A 21,301-nucleotide genomic window follows, 5' to 3' on the forward strand; every position below is an offset into this window, starting at 1 on the left:
AAAATTCTGTGTTCTTCCTCAGGATTAATCATTCTTTTATTTAGCAGGAGGGATATACATACATACATAGATACAACTAAAGAGGTGCGCAGAACTAATTTAGTCCCTGTCTGCATACAGCAAAAATGTGCACAAGGGCATACCTAAGAGACCCTGCTTCTCTTCAAGTACAGCCGCGTTCAGTTCATCAGCTCAGTGTTTATGGGAAGGTCAGACTGACCGTCTGTAGATCACTCCATTTAAAAGGGACAGAGGCTACATGAGGCAGAGCATGAAGAGCAGAAAAAAGGCCCATAAGGTATTTTATTAAATCGTCACCTGTTGATTGGCGAGAATCTCACAGTAAACAGCTCTCATTCCCACAGCATCAACCACACATGGTAAAAGCTACAGCCCTGCTGTTTCACAACACCGACGTTCTCCCCGCTGTCATTTTGCACAAGAATTTCTGTGCACTAAGATATCTGAAACCTTCTAACTGATCTATTAGCAGCTTCCTGTAAAAATAGGGGAAAAATGACTGTGCACAGAAGCCTGCCTTCCCTGGTGTTGATTCACCATCTAGTTTAAGTGTAATAAACTCTGATTGCATACAGCTTTTAAGGCTGGATTGGGAGATCCAGGCTTATTTCCATACCTGGAAATACAGTAGTGTCCACAACTTAATTTCTACAACATATGATAAATACTGTAAAACCAAACACACCTCAGTTACGTGCAGTTGTGTTTATTCTAAATCCAGCTCCAGCTCGAGGTTTGGCAGTGCCTGCCGAAGGATGTGAGCAGTAGTTTCTTTCTGTCTTATTCCAGGAAGGTCACTCAGAAACAAATATTCAAGGTTCCTATAAATATTTAAAAAGAAAAGTCAGCGACTACTATTTAACTGTTGACACAGAAATTAGACAAAGGATTATTCTACCATAGTTATTTGGAGTATTTTAAAAGGTTACTGGTTCTAATGGAAGTTTTTTTCTTAAGTGGGTGCTTAAAGCTTTTAGCTCACTGTAATCTCTGTCCTATATAGCTTAAAAACAGATCCTGGACCCCACACATCACGAAGCTTCCTTTATATTCAATAATATTTAATAATTTCAATAGTGATTTAGTGAAAGTTATTTTAATGTAAATAATATAGAAAGTCCTTAACAATAACCTTCTGTAGGATGACATCCAAGTCACCTCGTCACCCATTTGCAGATGGCCATTAACTCCATGTAATACCAAACAGCCCTGAGTTACGGATGTGCTCCAGAGCCGCAGCGGCGCAGTGCCTGACCCACGCTGCTTCCCGTGCCTGAGCCCTAGGAAACACCACCACCCTAAGATCTTTCCGGCTACAGTGAGCACGAGACAACTGAGTGACAGGAAGCAGTACGAGGTGTAGAAAGGCAATAAAAGTTCCAGGACACCGCCAAAGCCTGCCCTGAAAAGGAATTGCAGCAGGGGGGTCGGGTAGAAACCAAGGTGATCATTAATTACTCATTCTCAAGCAAAACCCACATCAAGTGCTAACGTGAAAGGGAGCTGTATGCGTTCACTGCTCTTGCAAAAGTTGTATGTCAGCAAAGAGCATGTGTCCTGCTCTAATTTGTGCAGCAATCAACCTACGCTATATAAGTTCCTTCAGGTGAGAATGGGAGATGCTGTGCTCAGCTCCAAAGGCAGAAGCGCAACTATGGATTCACATACTGCAGCAGAGGATTCTGGCTTTCTCAGCTGCAGGCCTCAGTGCTACACAACTCCCTGACATGGCCTTAAAAGGCCAGTGAATCATAGAATCACAGAATCATTAAGGTTGGAAAAGACCTCTAGGATCATCAAGTCCAACCCCCAACCCAACACCCCCAGGCCTCCTAAACCATGGCCCCAAGTGCCACATCTACACAGTGTTTGAACCCCCCCAGGGATGGTGACTCCCCCACCTCTCTGGGCAGCCTGTGCCAATGTCTGACCACTCCCTCAGTAAAGACATTGATCCTAATACCCAACCTAAACCTCCCGTGATGCAGCTTGAGGCCATTTCCTCTCGTCCTATCACTAGTTACCTGGGAGAAGAGACCAACCCCCACCTCACTACAACCTCCTTTCAGGCAGTTGCAGAGAGCGATAAGGTCTCCCCTCAGCCTCCCCTTCTCCAGGCTAAACAACCCCAGTTCCCTCAATCTCTCTCATAAAACCTGCTCTCCAGACCCTTCACCAGTTAATTCGCCTGTCTTTCCAGAGCTATCCACAACACTGTGTCTTCAATCACACTTGAAGAAACATCTCCTGCAGCAGCAGTGCCATCCCTCCCTCCCAGGCTGTCATGCAGGTCAGTCCCCAGACCCAGCCATTCCACAGCCCCACATGCATCTGAAGCACCCCAGAAATGTTGGGACTTCAGCCCTCCAATCAACACAATCCCCAAACCATGGGGTGGTAACTGCTAGGGAGCAAGAAAACCTCAGCAGCTCACATACGTCAGCTTGTGCAGTGCAATGATGCCTTTATCTGTGACATTCCCACAGGAAATTATCTTCAGCTGGAGGAGGCTCTTCTGTAGATTCTTCGTCTTGCTGAGCCTCTGCAGACACTCGTCCTGTATGTAAATACACTTCTGCAGCGTGATTTCTGTCACATGTTCGAGACCATCTGGAAAGACCAAAACGAGTACTTCCTTCAGAATACCAGGAACAACCTGTTCTCGTTCTTGCTCGCCAATGTAGTAACTGCCTCCAAAACCACACAGCAACGTGCTCCTCTAAACAGTGAGGCCATAACACACAATGAAGCTCCAACGTCCCTTTATGGGACTTCAAATATATGAAAACCCCCAGGGTTTGTATCTTTTTGGTAGGATCCTAACAGCTTTGACGTGGGCAAGTAGCAAAAAAAGCTTTACAAGCTTGGGAGATAACGATGACTCTGAATTAGGAATGCAATAATGCAAAAATTCAAGGTCCCCTGTCAATAAAAGGAAAATAATCTGTTCCCCATTTTGGATTTTTTTATTTAAAGGAGACCTGAAATAATCTCTTTTTTATTTTGTAAGAAACTGAGAGCTTGCTCCTTTTTTTTTTTTGTCTTTGAAGACATCATAAATGCCTGAAGAACAAGCAGTATTATGACTTGACAGACACCAAAAACACCACTTGGTTTAAAAGAAAAAGGATATTTAAAGTAGTGTTTTTGGCTACTTAACTATGAACTCAGTGAAACAGCAAATCTTTGTTGCATTTCCTTAATGCTACTGTCACTTCAGGTAAGGGCTGATGAAGTTCCCCATCTCTTTCTGCTTCACAGCACACCTCCAGCAAAACCTTGGGAACTGCTGAATATTTGTGGAGCCATTTTAAGGGAAAAAAGAAGAAAAAAAAAAAAGATTTCAAAAGATTTCTCTCTGTCTTACTAAGGAACAAGACAATGACCTGGTTATTCATATTTTGATGCAACTGAAAGAACTATGACCATTCCATATAATCTTTGCACAGCTGTGCCTACATTACCCAAATAGTCAAATCCTCTGTACATGATACAAGAGTCGGTGGCATTAATTGCTTCTATCTTGTATTTCCCCAAGGGCCCCGTTGGGAGACCGTTGTAGTCCTGCTGCCATTTCTGATGGCCTTGGTAGCGCACCAGGGCACCGCATCGCAACAGCCATTCCGACGCTGCCCTGTCGGGGCCAACGGCTTCTATACGTTCGTAGTCCACTCTGCCAAGACAGAAAGAGAGTTAACACAGTTTCTATAATGTGGCAGATTTATTGTCTTTATGATAATAATACTGTACCACAAATATTTGGGTATATGCATGATGTCAGCAAAGTAGGAATATGATTTACTGGAAGTCATTTACGTATAATTATTTGGGTTGTGCTGGTTCTCAGTCTAGCATAAGGGTTTTTAAAATTTGTTTTAAATGGCAGTTACCATTGGTTAAAAAAAAATAAAAGAAAGAATACAAATGCAACTTGACTTGGCATGTGTTAACCCTTCTAATTGGTTGTTTCCTTCCATGTATGAGATAAAAAACACCTTTCTTTACCCAGAATAAGGCTTTACAACAATTGCAAATCTGTCCTCCAAACATAGTTTTATTATATAAAAAGAGAACATTGCCTGTCAAATGTATGTCATTCCTGAAGCCTCCTTCTCAACAATATTTCAAAAAGGCACACCTCAGCATGGACCTGTTCCATTAAAGGATATCTTATTCTGGTAAGCGATGCTGAAGACAGAAGCAAGAGCCTCTTGTCTGGTTGAGCTTCCCGCCCATCACAGCCATCAGCCACACCACACGACCCTTTCCACAGAACTAGAAGACATAAGGCAAAACTATCTGCTACTGGCAAAAGTTATGGGGCAGAGGAAATTTCTGAGAGAAAGGCTTTATATTTCTAAAAACAAATGTGAAATCCTTGTGTGGCTGAATCACATTTTAAGTGATGGGTTGGTTAGATGCTTTCCTAAGTAAAGGGGGCATGGTTGTCTACGGGCTCAAATGCAGTCAGGGGTCAAAGGCAGACCAGCATTTAGGGAGAGAATCCACATCAAAGCTTGCCTTGGCCACCCCAGGGAGGGACCGAGGTGCACACCTTCCTCTGGAAGGCCTGAGCTTTCTATCTGGAAACAGGCAAGGAACGACCCCTGCCAAGCATGCACATGCCATTGGGGGGAAAAGAAGAGCACCGGTAATAGAGGATGTTCTCTCCAGCCCTGGGACCCACGCAGCGGGTACGTGGGACCCGTTGCTTGACCTGTGCGCCCCGAATCACTCTTACTTGTTGAACACGGCATTCAGCCATCCCCAGAAGTGTCTGCAGGCGCCCGGCGGCGGCGGCAGCCTGCTCAGGCTGCACACCGGCTGCACAAGCTTCCCCAACAGCATCATGTTCTTGAAGAAAAGGAGAGAGGGGAAACGGAGACGTTATTTGGAGTGTCAAGGCCAGCTCCCCCAGCAGCAGGACGGGCGGCCTGTACCCGGCTTCTCCTCAGGGCCTAGCCAGGTCCGTCAGCCCAGCAGGAAGGACAGCCACAGGGGAAGCCCCACCGCCGTCTCAGGGCTCGCCCCGCCGCCCTCCCGGGATCCCCTCCCAGCCGCCGAGGAGACGAACCGTGCGCAGAGGCCACCCCAACCCGTCCCTCCCCCGGCCGCCCCTCACCGCCGCCGGGGAGCGGAGGAGGAGCCCGGCCCGCCGTGTATCACCGCCCCTAAGATGGCGGCGGCGGCGCTGCTCCGGCAGCGGGCGGGTGGCTGCGGGGCCGCGGCGCTGTGGCGGGCCCAGCGCCGCCAGCGCAGGTGAGGTCGTGGCGCCGGTGCGGGGGGCGGCCTTGCCTCAGCCCCGCCGCCGCCTCCTCCTCCTCCTCGCCGTGTCCGCGGAGGGCCCTGCCCGCGCCCCCTCAGCCCTTCCCTCTCGGCGGGACGGGGCCGGGCCGTCGCCGTCCCCTGAGGGCCGGGGCGGGAGGCGGGCTGTCCGCCGGGCGGAGGGGCGCGTCCCCGCGGGAAGGCTGTCGGGGCGAGCTCACGGCCCTGTCCCTCTCCCCACAGCACCTTCGACGTGGTGGTGGTGGGCGCGGGAATCGTGGGGCTGGCCTCCGCCCGGGAGCTCGTCCGACGGCACCCCGTACTGGCTTTTGCCGTGCTGGAGAAGGAGAAGGAGCTAGGTATGGTCCCGGTGTGCCTTCCTCAGCCCGGTGCTTGGAGTTACCTGGTGTCAGTCTGTCAGAAATATTTACTGAAGCACACACTTGCCAAAACCTCAGTGTTTCATGAACATACCTGTAAATGGAAGCTCTGCTTTTGAGTGGGTGAGCAGCTGTGGAGGAGCATCTGCCCTTGTCTCTGAAATGGGTGATGGATTCCAAACCTGAGAAGAGCATCTCTGTTTCCAGGCACCACTGGCTTTGCCCTGACAGGGGATTTCTTCCTCCCTTCACCCAGGGATGCGTCCTTCAGTGGAGAAGCAGGGCCGTCGTCAGCCTATGCTTCACTGTTGGGACTCACAAGTTAGAACTTTAAGTCAAGAAAGAGTGAACATTGCCACTTCACTGTTTGAAAGCGGCAGGTCTTACTGGCCTGGGGCTCCAGCAGCAGCAGGGATTTTGGGGAAAAAGGCAAGGAGGGTGAATGACTCAAGCGAGGAGCAGTGCAGATTGCAAAGGGACAAGGGCAGGGCTGGTTTAGTGCTGTGCAGAGCAGGAGGCAGAGGATGAGCTGAGAAATGGTGCCAGGACGGCTTTTTGGTGGGGCATGAGGAGAAGAGTGAACAGCAAACAGTCGGGAAGTAGAACTGCTTAAAAATATCTGGGAGCTGCTGGCCTGGACAAAGTCCACGCCTGTCTGTTAATTGCCAGAAGTGTAAACCAGAGTCACTTTTCCCATGTATCTGGATATCCCTGTATATGGTGTGCAAGGTGCTGTCATGGGCATGGCAGGTTGATGGTAAAGAACTAACAGGGATAACTGGAAAGATACCACTGGTTACCGACCCAGCATTAGCCAGGGTAAAATGGCACAGCTCCCAGTGTTGCCTGCTTACACAGGAAATCTTGAGGCACTCTGCACCTCGGCATCTGGCCTGACTTTGAAATAAGAAAGAACGAGCCCTGTAGTTTCACTGAAAGCTTTTCTGGCTCGTTCAAGTACAAGCATAGGTTCATGTTAAGCGGTCTTTTCACACCAAGTGCTTACACAGGTACGTAGTCACTCAGGGTAGGTAGGAGCAACCCCAAGGGATTAGATCAGTGGCTAACTTAAAATAAGACCTCTGAGCCCAAGCTCTTTCTTTAAATAGCTCCATCAGCCAGGCTACATGTTGCTCTTGATGTTATATGTACGATATGAAGTGGCCTTTTATCCCCAAGATGGGACATACATGCAGCCCTTAACAGTTGTGTGAGTGTGAAGCAGGAATGACCGCTGGGAGTCAATGTGTTAAGAGGGAGAACTTGCCTGAATTACTTCAATTAAAAAATGTTATGGTATTTTTCACCTCGATTTTACTTAATTACAAAGGGGAAATAGCATCCTAATCCACTTCAGAAATACTTGAATAAGCCTACCAGCACATCCAAAGAAATTGACGATTGCACAGACATTATGTTAGATGAGGCCTTTAAGTGTGCCTTTTATTTTAAAAATTGAATTTCTTAAATTTAACGTGTAGAAAAATTTGATTGATTGACCTGTAGTTGTAGCTCTTGGAGGAAAAACTTGTGATTTTTTTTCTTTTTTTCTTTCCCTCGTTGATTCAACACACTGCAAGCTGTGATGGTTTACTATTAACTAGGTCTTGCTGTGTCAGTATTTTTCTAGCCCTTTGAGACTGAGGGAGGAATTGTTTGCTGTGCAGTTACCTTATTTGAGCATCTCTTATAACGCTGATCTAGGGCAGGACCTCAAATTGCTCACTCCTGTGACAGCTGAAGTAATTAAGATATGAACCAGTCATGAACATGTATTTTCCTAATGTATTTTTCTTTCTCTTTAGCTCATCACCAGAGCGGACATAACAGTGGTGTGATTCACAGCGGAATTTACTACAAACCCGGATCTCTGAAAGCGAAGCTGTGTGTGCAGGGTGCAGCCCTCTGCTACAAGTACTGCGACCAGAAGGGAATACCATATAAGCAGTGTGGGAAGGTACAGGAACTGCCGTGTGTTCTTACTTTACCTTTGGAAACTGAGACTGTGTAATGTATGTTACAATATATAGCGCAGGCCTGGTTGTGGTGTTTCTCCTGAGAGATGAGTTTTGGCAACAGTTACCACCTTCAGGATGAACCGCCTTTTTGTTTTCTTCTTTCCAGCAACTCAAATCAGTTCCTTTTCTGGGCCTAAATAATAATTCTCCTTATCTGGAGGCTGAGCTGAAGTAGCCCAGGTAACGGTGGAAGCCAGGCCCTGTGGAGGGGCACACATGTAGAGCCACTAGCTCCAAGGAACACAGAGGCTCTCAGTATGTGCATGCCATACTTCTTGGCATATCAGGCTCTGGAGAGACACGGTGACTTGAAAACAGCTCCAGATGTACCCCTGCTACATGCATTTATGCCATGTTGCTTCCAGCTAACACAGCCTGAAATGCTGAGGACAGAAGACCGATTCAGCCTGGGGTCTGTCCAACCCTATATCCTGTTTCTGGAAGCATCTATAAACAGAAGCACAGGAAGGAATGAGAGCAGGACAAGCGAATTATTAATTCTGCCAGCTTCCAACTGTTTTCAGCTCAGGTTATTTTCTGAGCCTGATCTGCTTTGTCTGTAGTGGCTTTCAATGGATTTTACTTCCAAATGTTTTTCAGTTAAAAACTTTTGCATCACAGCGTGCTTTGATGAGCAGTTCCAAAGACCTGAACCACTTTGAGTCACTGTAAACCATCATCTGCCTTTCTCACCTCCCTGCCCCTTTCCAGGTTGCTCTTAAACATCTTGGACAGCATGAGCCTGTCTCTTAAAAGTGCAGTGCAGACCCTGTCTGATGTGACAAGCACCACTTCGAGGTCTCCTAGCTCAGCACCCACTGTGAGCTGGGTGTAGATCTCTCCTAGCTCTGGGGTGCAGAGCAGAGATCTCTGGCCGTGGCAGTGTTGGGCCCCGCACCAGCGTGGCTGGGCTTTGCCCTGGCCTGGCTGTGCACGGTGCGGCATTCCTGCTGCGCTCCCTGCACTGCAGCGCTGGTCACAAGATGGCACTGTGGATTTGTGCAGTGATATGCCTGAAGTTAGAAGCCTGCTCTCAACTCAAAGCACCAAGACGTGTGATGCGCTCTGTAGGAGTCAGTTTGGGCTCAGGCAAGGCTGGCACTGACCCTGCAGCATTGTTGGTCCTTGGCTGGCATTGAATTTGTGTACTTATGCATCACCTTCCCCAGCGGTGTTTATTCCAGGGAAGATGATGTTGAGGCTGTTGAGGCTTTACAGCTAGTTTTACATAAAGCAGTCCCAAGCTCAGAGAATTTAGTGCCTTCTCAATGCAAATATGCCTGTGTTGCCAGACCTAAATTAGGCCTGGAAACAGTATGGTCTGTGCAAACCCAGCCCAGAGAACTCATAGTCTGGATAAATCCCTTGTGGTAGTTGTGAGCTAGCTACATGGTTAAATGAAGTAAGGGTGGTACAATTCAGTTTAAACACCATGTCAGAACATGTCCTTACTCTCTTATTGAGACTGTTTGAGATTTGTACATCTTGGGTTAAGTTCAGTTTTATTTTTGAAAGTATCCCAGTGCCTCTTTAAAATCATATTATCTTCTTTCATATTCAGATTTGTAGTCTCATGGTACTTTTAGCAAATATTATCTATTGATAGTAACTTAAACTACAGATTAACGTTTATTTTTCACTCTCCTGAATATATTAGTGCTTTCTCAGTAATAACAGGTATGGATAGAATCTTGTGCAACTAACGGCACACACCACACTTTTCCCCCCTTGAAGTACAATTCACTGTTCACTCATTCGCTATCGCTTGCTTGTTAGCTTGGGCTTGATGCCAAACCTGGCTTTGTGTATTTTGCTCACTGGTGTGCCTTGTTATCTTTTTTTCTGAAGCTAATTGTAGCCGTTGAACAAGATGAAATTCCAAGACTCAAAGCTCTGTATGAAAGAGGGCTGCAAAACAACGTCCGAGGTCTGAAACTGATTGGAGCAAAAGAAATACAAGCGAAAGAACCCTTCTGCAGGGTAAGGGATTTGCTTACTTTTATTTGGCATATAAGGCCTCTGTTTCTCGGGTGACGTTATTTTTTAATTTAACATAAATACGTTTCTGGCCTCGTGGTAGTTTGCATGGGTGGCAAGTTCAGAAGAGCCTGAAAACCCAGAAGAAATACAATTGTCAACAAAAATATATGTATCCATTTATTTCTGGAACTTTTTAGCTCAGCCCAATCCTTCCTATGCATTGGCCATTACATACACATCAGACCAGGTCTAACACAACACAAGGTGATCCTGCAGAGTCTTTCTTGGTGACACTTTCACCTCAGGTTTCTCCTGCTCACCTCTTGCTCATCAGTTCATAGTTCATCAGTTCTCCATGTTCATTAATTCTCTTGATAACTTCACTCATCAAGAGCTGCTGCTGCACTCATTGCAAATTATGTGCTGGCTGTTTCATACGGGCCAGCATTTGCAAATTAGGGAGCAGGTAATCCATCTCACTTGCAGCCTACAAAAGGAATCAGAATTATTTGAGTCAAAGTAGGAGACTCTGTAGTCCCTTAGTCCCTGCGCAGGACTGAATTTCTAGGCAAATGGAGAGAGCCTACAAGTTGTTCCAACTTCATCCTTTTACCAGCTTTACACAGAGGTGTCCTCCATGACATATATGCTCAGGAACAAAAAAAACCCAGTTCTCCCACCAATTACAATGAGATTTGTATTTAATTTTTTTAATCTTTAAAATTTTTTCCCCTTCTCCTTGCAGGCACTTGTGTGTTTTTGTGGTTGACAGGCAGATTTCCCTTTGCCCAGGTTAGAGCTGCTATATCTGAGTTTATGCTGAGATGATTCTGCTCCTTCCCACTACAACTATTTCACTTACAGTAAAGCTTGAGAGTGCAGCAGTGAAAATTCCTTCCCATCTGCAAGTGTGGATTTGGACGGAGCCAATTTCAATCCAGTTGCTTCCTGCACATGTGATTGTTAGGTAGCACTGTGTGTATTTTCACAGCAGGAGAAATGTGAGCAGTTTAGGGAATACAGACTTGTTGTTTAGTATATCTTTGATTGAGAGGGAAATCTGGATATAAATTCCCCGTATTCTTTAATCTGGCAACTTGCTCTTGGTATAGCTGCATGACTGCTTGCTTATGAGTGGTTGTAGGTACAGACAGAAATTTCCTGGAGAGGAATCTTTATCTTTTTTCTCGTAAACATTTTGTATCTGCTCCTTCAAACATTCCTTGCATGTTCAAGATCCAGCTAGGCATTTACTTCTGCAAATGAGTAGATTCAAATGGGTCTTACTTCATTTGCTTTGGTTTCCTGAGCGGAGTCCTTTCCTCGTAAGCAAAGAGAACTTGAGTGATGTTACCAAACATTGCCCTGTGTATCAAGTGGAGAGGAAGGTTTTGTGTAAGATAGTTTTACCAACCATTCTGGTTGTCTTGGGCATGTAAATGGCCCCTGCTGTTGTAGTATCTGAGTGGCTGGCAGTCTTTTAGTGTAGTTACACTTGCAGCATTCCTCAGAGATAAAGCAGTCCTACTGTCCTTATTTTATAGCCGGAACTAGGAAAATATTGTGATGCCATCTAGCATGATAAAAATTATGTGAGAAACGATGCTTTTTGGTATAAGGATAGTAAAATGTCTCTGAGAAACACTAAAAATTCCAGCTACTCGAGTCCAGTGCTGGACTCGAACCTTGCTTTCTGCTAGGACAAGTATAGGCTGTTGTCTAATTCAGAAGGGACTTTTCTCTCTGATGTGCAATGCAGGAAGCGTTGAGATGATATCTTTTAGCCTCACAGGAGGCATTGGCAACAGCCGTGCATCAGGTAGAGCTCCCATTTGAAGGTGGAATTGCATAGTGCATGGTGAAAACTAAGTACTAGCTGAAGCCAAGGTTAGGTAACCTGTTTTATCATTAAGCCCTGATTAAGACTTGTTTGTGCTGTAGTTACACAGTCACTTAATCCACCGTAAGCAGTTTTTGCCATGTTGGTTGTCAGCAAACACGAACACTGGAGCTGGCATGTGGAGAGACTATGAACAAGCAGCCAGGGATGAGGAGGCAGTGGCATTCCCTTCTCCATGGCAATGCACATTATTCTAGGTGAAATATTCGCTGTATTAAAGACCAAAGCCCACATACATCCTTCACGGTCCTTCTGTATCTTGATACTGTTTCAGGGTCTGATGGCCCTTGATTCTCCCTATACCGGCATTGTGAATTACAAACAAGTAGCCCAGTCCTATGCTGAAGACTTCCAGGAAGCAGGTGGGACGATCTTGACTGATTTTGAAGTAACGAACATGGAGATGGCTAAAGAAAGTTCTTCAGAAAGTGAAGATGGTAAGGCATTTTTTTTGCCCTCCATTTACTACAGCCCTGCCAAAGATTTTGTTCAAAAACTCATTTACTTTAACTGAAATCACATTTCTGAACCTTTCTGTCTCATAGGGAAGAGACAAAAGGCAAAATTCTGTCTGAGCATAGAGCAAGCTCACTTTTTTCCCCATGGCCCATCACCCTTCAGCTGAAACATTTAATGCTGTTGAATGAAAATGACAGTAAAAGAGAGGAAGTAGGTTGTCCTTTCCTATTAAAATCAGATTTAGCTGAATATTGCATGTGTATTCTTGTGATAGTGCTTTTGTTTATCCTGGAAGGCAGGTTGGATCAGTGCTGGTACACATACAGAAGAATTAAAAACAAAAAAACACAACACCCTATTAATTCATAAATACAGTTATGACCAGCAATATCAGTTATTGTTAACAGTATTTGCTCCATAGCTGGGAGATCTTCCAGTGGAAGAACACTTAAGCGTGACAAGTTGCTTGTTCCGTCAGTTTTCTGTTATGTATTCTATTAATTCCTTCTCTTGGCCAATTCTATTACAGGACTGAAATACCCAGTCATTGTTAGGAACTCAAAGGTAAGAACTAAGTTGAAGATTTAATTGTTTAATAGGAAGCTATTTCTCCTTTTCTCAAGAATTTTTGTTGAATCCTGGTGGATTAATCAGTGCTCTAAACAAAGTTTAAAAGCTGCTGTTCAGTAACATGGCCACTGTCATCTAGGACTGCTTTTATAAAACAACTGCAATCAAGTCTTAACAAAGCATATGAGCATGTTCAGATTTTACTGTGTACTGGAATAATAATGAAAGTATAACTTTCTGCTGCCTGACATATGCCTGACTGTATATATCCCTTCTGCATTTGCACATTCTTATGCTTGTTGTATCCAAGGTGTCCGTTTGGTGAGAAACACCTGTTTTCATGTGTGCTTTTGGTCTTTGGCATCTGTAAAAATGATAAGGAGGCATTTAGTATCATTTTATCTTCAGAAAGGCACAAGGTAATGTAGTAAAACAGGCACAAGTCAGTTAATGCTGCACAGGAAATGTAGTTGTAACCTTTTTGCCTTCAGGAGGGAATATCTGGACTCTTGGGGGGGGGAGGGAGGGGGGAGAGACAAAAAAACCCCAGCCTCACTCCCCCACAATAGTTTTTAAAGTTAGTGCTGCTGCTTTCTTGTTCTATTTCTGCTCTTTCATTAAAAAGTAGCTTTCAAAATCTGTTAGATTCTCTCACTGATTCTTAAAGATTATTTTATTATTTCTATGGAACCATTTTTAGTTGAAGAAAAACCCCATAGTATTTGAAAACAAATACTGTGAGCTATATAGATAGATCACAGGTTGTGATTTTATTTATTTATTTAGATGGTAAGGTGCCTAGATATTTAACAGCTCTCCATACCTGTGTGCTGTGAACCTGCGTAGTTTTCTGGATAAACTACCATTGGGTAGTATGACCACTCCTGGTGCGTGGGATGAAATCTGTTAACAGCCTTATTTAACCAAATGTATTGCAGTTACTTTGCTATGCCACCTGTCACACACCCTCCGGCAATGCAAACCCGGCCAGGGCACTGCGGGCTGGCCTGGGCCTGGCATCGGGGCTTTGTAGGGTGCAGAGATGAGGGAGTGCTGGGGGGAGATGCTCAGTTGGGGTGCAGAGCCTTTGGCGCTGATGCGCTGGGCCTCTGCCGGGTACAGTAAGCCTGCATGGGTAAGGCACGAGGCTCTGTGTCCTGGGAACTGAACCTGAAGGTAGGCTGAGAATTGAAGACATGTTTCTTTTTTCATTCTGGTTTTTTTTCCCCTTCCCGCCCCTTTTCTGTAAAGATTATTCCAGTCCTACCTGCCCAATGAATTGCCATTTTAGGATAGTTCTCCTCCAGTGAATAAAGGAGAATATTATAAAGAATTAAATGAAACAAATGTTTCTGCCTCCTTTTGAGGATATAGTTGTTTTTCTTTCTCATCTTGACTCTTTTTTCTTTCCAAGGCTTATAGGTGATGGGTGGTTCTTCAGTAGATATGTTGAACTTTTGTGTGTTTTGGTTTTTTTTCCACAGGGTGAGGAAATCTACTGTCGGCACATTGTCACCTGTGCAGGACTTTACTCAGACCGCCTGTCTGAGATCAGTGGCTGCAGCCCTGAACCTCGTATTGTACCCTTCCGTGGAGATTATTTGGTGCTAAAACCAGAGAAGTGCTACATGGTTAAAGGAAATATTTATCCGGTACGGACTCTTGTTTGTCTCTCACAGTGTACTCTAAGAACTGCTAAAACTACAGGAAGAAGGGCAGTATTACGTGGTTATCTCTGTTAGACTGCAGAGAGTGGTACACAAAATGTGGACTTAGATTCAGTAACTTTATGACAGGACAGCTTGTTTTTGTTAATTCTTGAGGTAGAAGGTGCTGCTACTTCCTACTACTTCTACCTACTTAGGGTAGAAGTACCATGTGGGAAATTATTGCCAGTCGGGGTTTTTTTGTTTCTGTTTTTGGTTTTTTAATAGGAACATTTAGCATGATAGCCACACGCCCACAAAAGCCTGGCTTCTTTCATTATGTTGTAAAATAAATCTGTAGGCAGGATTCCAAAGTCAATGAGGGACAAGAGTAAATAACAAATTACTTAGACGTAGGGTTTTATCTTGTGTGCTAATACCCAAAGCTCAGATTTAGATATTTGTCTCTCAACCTCATCTTTGAATTAGCCTTACTTCGTATGACAAGTAATAGACACAGGAGGAAAAGGACAAGCTTTCTACCATCTAATATAGACAAACAGCGTGATGAAGAGGAGCAAATCCAGACAGAAAGGGAAGATAGCAAGCAAGAAGAGAGAATTCCTAGAGCAGCATTTTAGTTAATTCATGCAGTACGTTGAAATACCACCTTTCTGAATATGAGCTTACATTTGCCTGCTAAACATTGGAGCAGGTCACCCTAAGGAAATTGTGTATCCCCGGGCATTGGATGTTTGTCTGACCTCTCCTCACCTGGGAATGACTCAGGATCCTGTCTTGGGATGGGAGGGAAGAACTGGCTGGGATGTGAGGGTACTCTCCAGCCTTGTTTCCTGGCTGTGTGAGGATAGCTTGTACCCTTTGAAATTTTTTGTTATGGCAAATACAGTATTAAGATTAGAAAATTGCATGACTCTTCGTGATGTGTTACTAGAAATGTCATGTAGTTCGTGGGGTAGTTGCACTAAGCTTTGAAAGTATTAAAACCATATTTTTAACAGGAAAAACAGTGCACTGAATACAGAAAAGGAACATATCTCGAAGCAATTTTTAATCATAACAGTACTGTTTTTTGAGAAATACCCAATACTTGGGTATTTTCAGACTATAAGAGAGTCACCTCTGTAGTCACCTTTTCTAAATAGCTAAAGATCTGGAAGTGCCAGCTCATGAAGAGGTGTGCTTATTTAATACTTGTATCTGCATATAGACAGCTTATTTCTGTTCCAGCCTTTGCACACAATTACACTGTAATCTATTCGCAAACAAAAAAGAAACTTCAGGTACTTATTATTAGCATTAATCAGGCTTGCATGTTTTGAGCAAGGCAGGAATGGTGAGGTTTTCCTAATATTTTATAATCTACTTTATTGCAGTATAATTACTACTGGTGAATAGCATTAGTGTGTCATTGGTTTTTTTGTGGGTTGATTTATATCCTGAGAAATCACGTGTATTTTTTTTTTTTACTCTGTTGTTTGTTTTGTGTTTACCTAAGATGCAGTCTTACTTGGCCCTGCTCTGCTCTTGAGTGTTTTGAATTAGTTACGTGCTGTAACGGCACAATTAACAAGCAGAAAAACCAGCGCAGGAGCCAACTGTGTGGTTATATGACTCAAATTTTGTTGTAGCAATTGGAAATAAAGAGGCACATTTACTTCCTTTTTCACTTGATCATTTAAAAATCGTTATTTCCATTTATCGGGAGGACAGCTCCTTTATTGTGTTTTGATTTGTTTTGTTCATTCTCTCACACAATAAACTGTAAATGTCCATACTTTCCTCCTTGCAAATGTTTTCCATGTTTCCTGGACGAGTTTGTTGGCTTGAGTGGTTGCATGGCTGTTTCTCTGATCTGGTTTGTAACTAGTGTAATATCTGTTGTATCCCGCTATAGGTTCCCAACCCTCAGTTCCCTTTTCTGGGATTCCATTTCACCCCAAGAATGGATGGCAGCGTTTGGCTTGGCCCTAATGCAGTACTGGCCTTTAAGCGAGAGGGCTACAGATTGTTTGACTTCAGCACTGCAGACTTTTTAGATGCTATAACGTACAGGTAACATCTTGCCTTTTTGTCTGCTGAACGCAGTTATTTAGATGTTGGTTTGGGACTCCATGGAAGTGAGTTCTTGTCAAAAAGCCTGCTTTTGCCAAGTTTTTGGTGTGTTTAAAGACAGTTGTGCTGATAAGGGTGGACTTCTCCAAGACACTTGACTTCATGTGATCTAATATGTGAATTTTCATAAACTACCAAGGCACGTCTCAGCTGGTCTGAGAACGTGGCTGCTCATCGGAAGGTGCTGCTGAGCCATGTTGTTACTCGTGGAGCTCTTCCAGGACTGGTTTTGGTCCAATGCAGTGTAATATTTTAATCAACCTAGACAGTGTGATTAAAATACCTGCAGAGGATGCTTGGAAGAGAGAACAGAGAGTGGTCTGAATTGCCATGTTAAATTTTATCAGACCATCAATATACGTTTAAAAAACATCCAAGTGCAAGGAGGTATGTTAAGAGCCACGAATGCAGGCTGGGAAGCTGTCTTAGCTTGTCAGGGGAATTAGGAATCATTGCTAAAATTGCAAACATAAATGAACAGAATATCTGTAGAAGTTGAGAGAAATCTTGCTTCTCTATGATGGGCTGGACGGACCATTACCAAGTGCTCAATTTTAGAAATTAGACTTGAAAAAGAATTGAAAATATTGGGGAGGATCCAAGGAGAGGCTGAAAATCAGGTCAGAGAACTGGAAACCAGCTTTCTGGCAAACAGCTCAACTTAATGCAGTTTATTAAAGAGTTGAAAGCGTCTTGGTCATTGTCTATAGATTTTTGTACTGGAAGACTTGAGGAAAGCAAAACAAGCAAATAAGATTTGCAAAGACATAGCAAGATTCATTGACTGAAAGCTGGGGGGTTTAGGAGTGGTGATCTTCTCAGAACGATCTGACTTGCACCCCTCGTGCATGGGGGTTTTCAGTCTCTGGCCATTTGACTGGACCAGAGAAAGATCCTGGACATAGGAAGGACTGGAGTTCAGAGTTAGTTCTCAAAGAAAGAACGTAAATGCAACACTACAGCCCCATAAACAAGGTTTGTTGAAGCAGGGAAGGACAAACATCTATTTCTCAAGTAGAAAGCATGTTTGGATTACCGATGTTGGGAATGGGAACTTTTGCCATGCAGTTGCATTTGCCGCCTTCTTAGACAGTGTTAGACATGGCTGCATTTATTATGGAAGAATTGCTCTTACTGCAGTTATTTTCTCTCTCTGCAGTGGGTTATGGAAGCTTGTGCTGAGAAACTTGTCTTATGGACTGAGTGAAATGTACAGAGCGTGTTTCCTTAGTGCGCAGGTGAAGCAACTTCAGAAGTTCATCCCTGAGGTTACCATCAATGATGTACTCAGGTAAAGAACTCCTCTTGTTAGTAACAGCAGGTGGCTTGTTACATTTCTTATTTTTAACAGTAACAAATGTGGCATTAGCTTACTCCCCCCACCAAAATGTGCTATGGAAGCATAGAAGCATTTAGATACTCTCTACAGGAATGCCTTTTATATTGTGTTTGCTTGTGTGTAGGCAAGTTTGATGAATGTTTGTGTGACTTTCTCCCTAGGCTGAAAATCCCAGTTTTGACATATTCACTAAAAAGAAAGTCTGTTTATCCTAGTGACACATTCAGTAGCCTGAACGTAATCTGAGTTCACAAAGAAAGCAAAACACTAATGAAGTCCAGAGGGGAAGCCAGACTGAGAGTTGCTACAGAGTGAATATTGGCTTAGTTTAATCATCTAAATAAAATTGTATTCAGCTCCTTACTGTGTGGAGTGAGAAACTAATTCAAAGCAGTTTAGAAATGTGAAGGAACTGAAAAGACTTGTCAGGAACAATGAGGGATTTCACTACATGGAGGTGGGTTTAGCTGTCCAGACATCTGCAGGGAGAAAATCCAGAGTAAGAAAAGCTTGAGCATGGTAAAAGGGAGTTATCCAGCTCCGGCAGTATGCAATTGGCATGAAATTCATGTTTGACAAGGCTTGCTGTTTCAAAACAAAGGGTTTCCTTTTTGAAAAGATGGGGCGTGTTTGTGTGTGTGTGGAGGAGAGTAACTTCACAACCAGGAAGGATACAGAAGATCCTCTGCTTGGCCACCTGCCCTTGTTTTATGGTAACGACTGCAAGACATCTCCCACTCTGCCTCACAAGCATTAAACTTCCCTGTGCTCCCCCAGAAGCCTGACTGGGGTTTGACTCCACAGTCTGCCTTCCTTACTGTTTCCCTGGGCACCTTCATGAGGTCAGAACAGAACTGATTTTCTGACTTCAGAAAATGTTTTCTTTCTCATGGTGAGCTCCTCCTTCATTTTGCAGGGGTCCATCCGGAGTGAGAGCCCAAGCACTGGACAGTGACGGAAATTTGGTAGATGACTTTGTATTCGATGGAGGCAGTGGAGATATTGGAAGCAGGATACTTCACGTCAGAAATGCCCCTTCTCCTGCTGCTACCTCCTCCCTTGCCATTGCAAAAATGATTGCAGATGAAGTGAAGCGAAGGTTTGAATTGTGAACGGTGACAGGTGTAGTGCGGTTTTACCCCTCTTGTATATGTAGCAGCTTGTCTGCATTGAATGAACTCTGCAACCTTTAATGACAAAGATGAAACAGGCAGTGCTGGTATAGCTGTGCAGTGCAAAACCAGCGTTAGAAATGTTCGCCTTTGCCAGCCCACAACTTCTCAGCTTTACGACTAAAGGAGTTACGGTGCCTGGTAAGACCCGCTGCGGTACTGCCATCTGCAAGGGAGAAGCAAACAGCCCTGTTTGCAGTAAAGGTTTGTTCACCTGAGCAGGAACCACCTGTGGAGGGGCTGGTGCCAGACACAGCGTGAGGGTCTCCCATATGGTAGTGGGCCATTAGGTGGAGCAGGAAGAGCCTCTGTGGTGGGGTTTCCCGCACAGACTTCTCATTGCCTCCTCCTCGCACTCTGGAGAGGTGGTCGGTCCTCTGACAAACCACGAGCATGGGTGGTTCTCTGTCTGCCTTCTCTTTGACTCCATTTAAATTGGAGTCTGCAGTCCCCTAGCATACATTAAAGTAATGGAGATAGAAGGATAAGCCCTGCTTAAGAGTTCTGCTGATAGGGAGTTAAGGGCTTTAATAGAGACTGAAAACAATATTCAGAGCCTTCTACATGAATGTAGAGTATTTCAGAGAAAAATAAGCCTAACAAGGGATTACCAAATCCAAGTCAATTTAGATATGCAATTCAGATATGCTGTCTGATTGCTGACTCTATTTTTTTTTATAGAGCTGAAATTAAATTGTATACATAAGCAGTCATTTTTCATTTAGCTTAAATTTGGGTAGTCAGCACTGATCAGAAACTACTTCAGTGGTTTTGGGGTTCAGGGTTTTGTTTTTTTTCCCGTTGAATAATGGTAATGCAAGAAGAGCTTATCTTCATACAGCATGTTGAGCAATCCAGTGAAAATGGTCTTTGTAACAGCAAATGTGAAGGGAGGGAAACTACAGAAACCTGTCTTAATTGAGTCATGTTGCGTAGTGCTTCCCTTGGAGCCCAAACAGCAATGAGTCAGGAAGGTTTCCTATTTCCCACACGGCTGGCAAGAGGGGAGCTTAGAAGGTGCTGGTTACTCTTCTGAACTCTTACTGATATTTGAAGTTTTATCAAAGGTGCGCCTGGAAGAGAGTCTGTGTGGAGAATGTGCTTTAAACTATAGAGAGATGTTAAACAAGTTTGGTACTAAGCTAACTGAGTATCTTGGTGTGTTCTGCATAATTGCTACAAAAAAGAATTATGTGGCCCCAGGGACAAAGTACTTGAGAGTACTTTTAAAGCAGATGTTCACAGGATGTTGGGTAATACAGATAATTGTGGGTAGTTTGCTACCAGGCAAATTGCCATACTCTTTTTTTTTTTTTTTTTTTAAGTTACTTTCTGTACTCTGACATGCATGAGGGAGCGCGTTAGCAGAGGAGGTCAGGTGTGCTAGTGATGTTTTTACTGTACAGAGCTGAGCTGATTTTGAGAGAGAAAGGGCTTAACCTGTCTTGTCGTCTTTTTTTTTTTCCTGGTGACATCTGCTTTACCGGAAAAGTGACTCCCATATAAGGGCAACCTGGAAATTAAAATAATTAGCCATTCAAAGAAAAGCTTTGGTCATTATTCGTAGCCACAACAACACTAGACAGAGATTTAGATATTCCAAATGCTAAAATACCATACGGCTGGGTAAAAGTTATATCTTTACAATGGAACAATCGTATCTTCATTCCCTGCCAGAAGTGTTGCCTATCAACAGTAAATACTACAAAAGGATTGCAAAAGCAACTTCCTCCCACATGAGGTGTGGCCCTAACATGTATTAACAGAATAAAGAACATTAAAATGTAAAGCAGTCATATACTATGGTGAATCTTAAGTCAGCACATTTACTTGTGCAGCCTGCTGTGTTTTTTACTCTCAGGAGGTGATTATTTCAGGGTAGAGTTTTATTGAAGCTTTTAAATTATGAATCTTTATGTAGCATTCTGTGAAATATTTCCATTTTTAGAGTTACAACCCTTTTTTAAAGGAATAACTTCAGAGAATTATGACAGCGGGGTTCCATACGTAAATCCTGTTGCCCACAAAGTGTGAAAACATGTTAATATATTTTCTAAAACGGTACTTGGATGGCTTAGTAACTGTGCCTTTATTGTGATTAAAATAGCGTGGTGGTTTTCTTTTTAAATTGTTTAAGGTCTGTGTATTTCTCCTGACTTTGGGAAGTTTCACTGCTATTTGCTAATTCTCACCTGAATTAGACAGGATATAGCTCTACATAATAGGAATTACTTCATTTAGTGGGGAGGACACATGACCAAACTTGTCTTCCTAAAGTACCTGTATCTTATCTACGCTTATCACACTTCACAGCTTCATCTCACACAGGTGGTACACAGTGGACAGAACTAGTCTTAAGCCTGATCTGGACCTGTAATGGCATGGGGAATGGTAATGCTTGAAATCCTGAATAAA

The 21,301-nt window shown here is 43.8% G+C and overlaps 2 protein-coding genes across 6 annotated transcripts in view; one reads left to right on the top strand and one right to left on the bottom strand.

Moving 5' to 3' along the window:
* Positions 1–5,420, bottom strand: part of DMAC2L (distal membrane arm assembly component 2 like) — a 7,055-nt gene extending 1,635 nt beyond the window's left edge. For 2 of the 5 annotated variants that reach the window (XM_064461174.1, XM_064461175.1), the window contains exons 1-4: positions 4,763–5,089; positions 3,486–3,694; positions 2,460–2,631; positions 707–842 (exon numbers count right to left, since the gene is read on the bottom strand). In XM_064461174.1, coding sequence (XP_064317244.1) covers positions 728–842; positions 2,460–2,631; positions 3,486–3,694; positions 4,763–4,872 — 606 coding nt within the window. In that variant the 5' untranslated portion in view covers positions 4,873–5,089 and the 3' untranslated portion in view covers positions 707–727. Of the gene's footprint in view, positions 1–272; positions 843–2,459; positions 2,632–3,485; positions 3,695–4,762; positions 5,090–5,143 lie in introns of those variants that run through there. The other 3 variants (XM_064461176.1, XM_064461177.1, XM_064461178.1) reach the window with 3 other exon arrangements.
* Positions 5,164–21,014, top strand: L2HGDH (L-2-hydroxyglutarate dehydrogenase). The gene is made up of 10 exons (XM_064461170.1): positions 5,164–5,280; positions 5,530–5,645; positions 7,472–7,623; positions 9,533–9,664; positions 11,839–12,001; positions 12,553–12,587; positions 14,078–14,245; positions 16,158–16,315; positions 17,535–17,666; positions 18,631–21,014. The coding sequence occupies exons 1-10, from the start codon at positions 5,198–5,200 to the stop codon at positions 18,824–18,826; spliced, it is 1,335 nt and encodes a 444-aa protein (XP_064317240.1). The 5' UTR covers positions 5,164–5,197; the 3' UTR covers positions 18,827–21,014.
* Positions 21,015–21,301: the final 287 nt, after the last annotated feature.

This window comes from Phalacrocorax carbo, chromosome 9 (genome assembly GCF_963921805.1).
Source record: "Phalacrocorax carbo chromosome 9, bPhaCar2.1, whole genome shotgun sequence".
Classification (NCBI taxonomy): domain Eukaryota; kingdom Metazoa; phylum Chordata; class Aves; order Suliformes; family Phalacrocoracidae; genus Phalacrocorax; species Phalacrocorax carbo.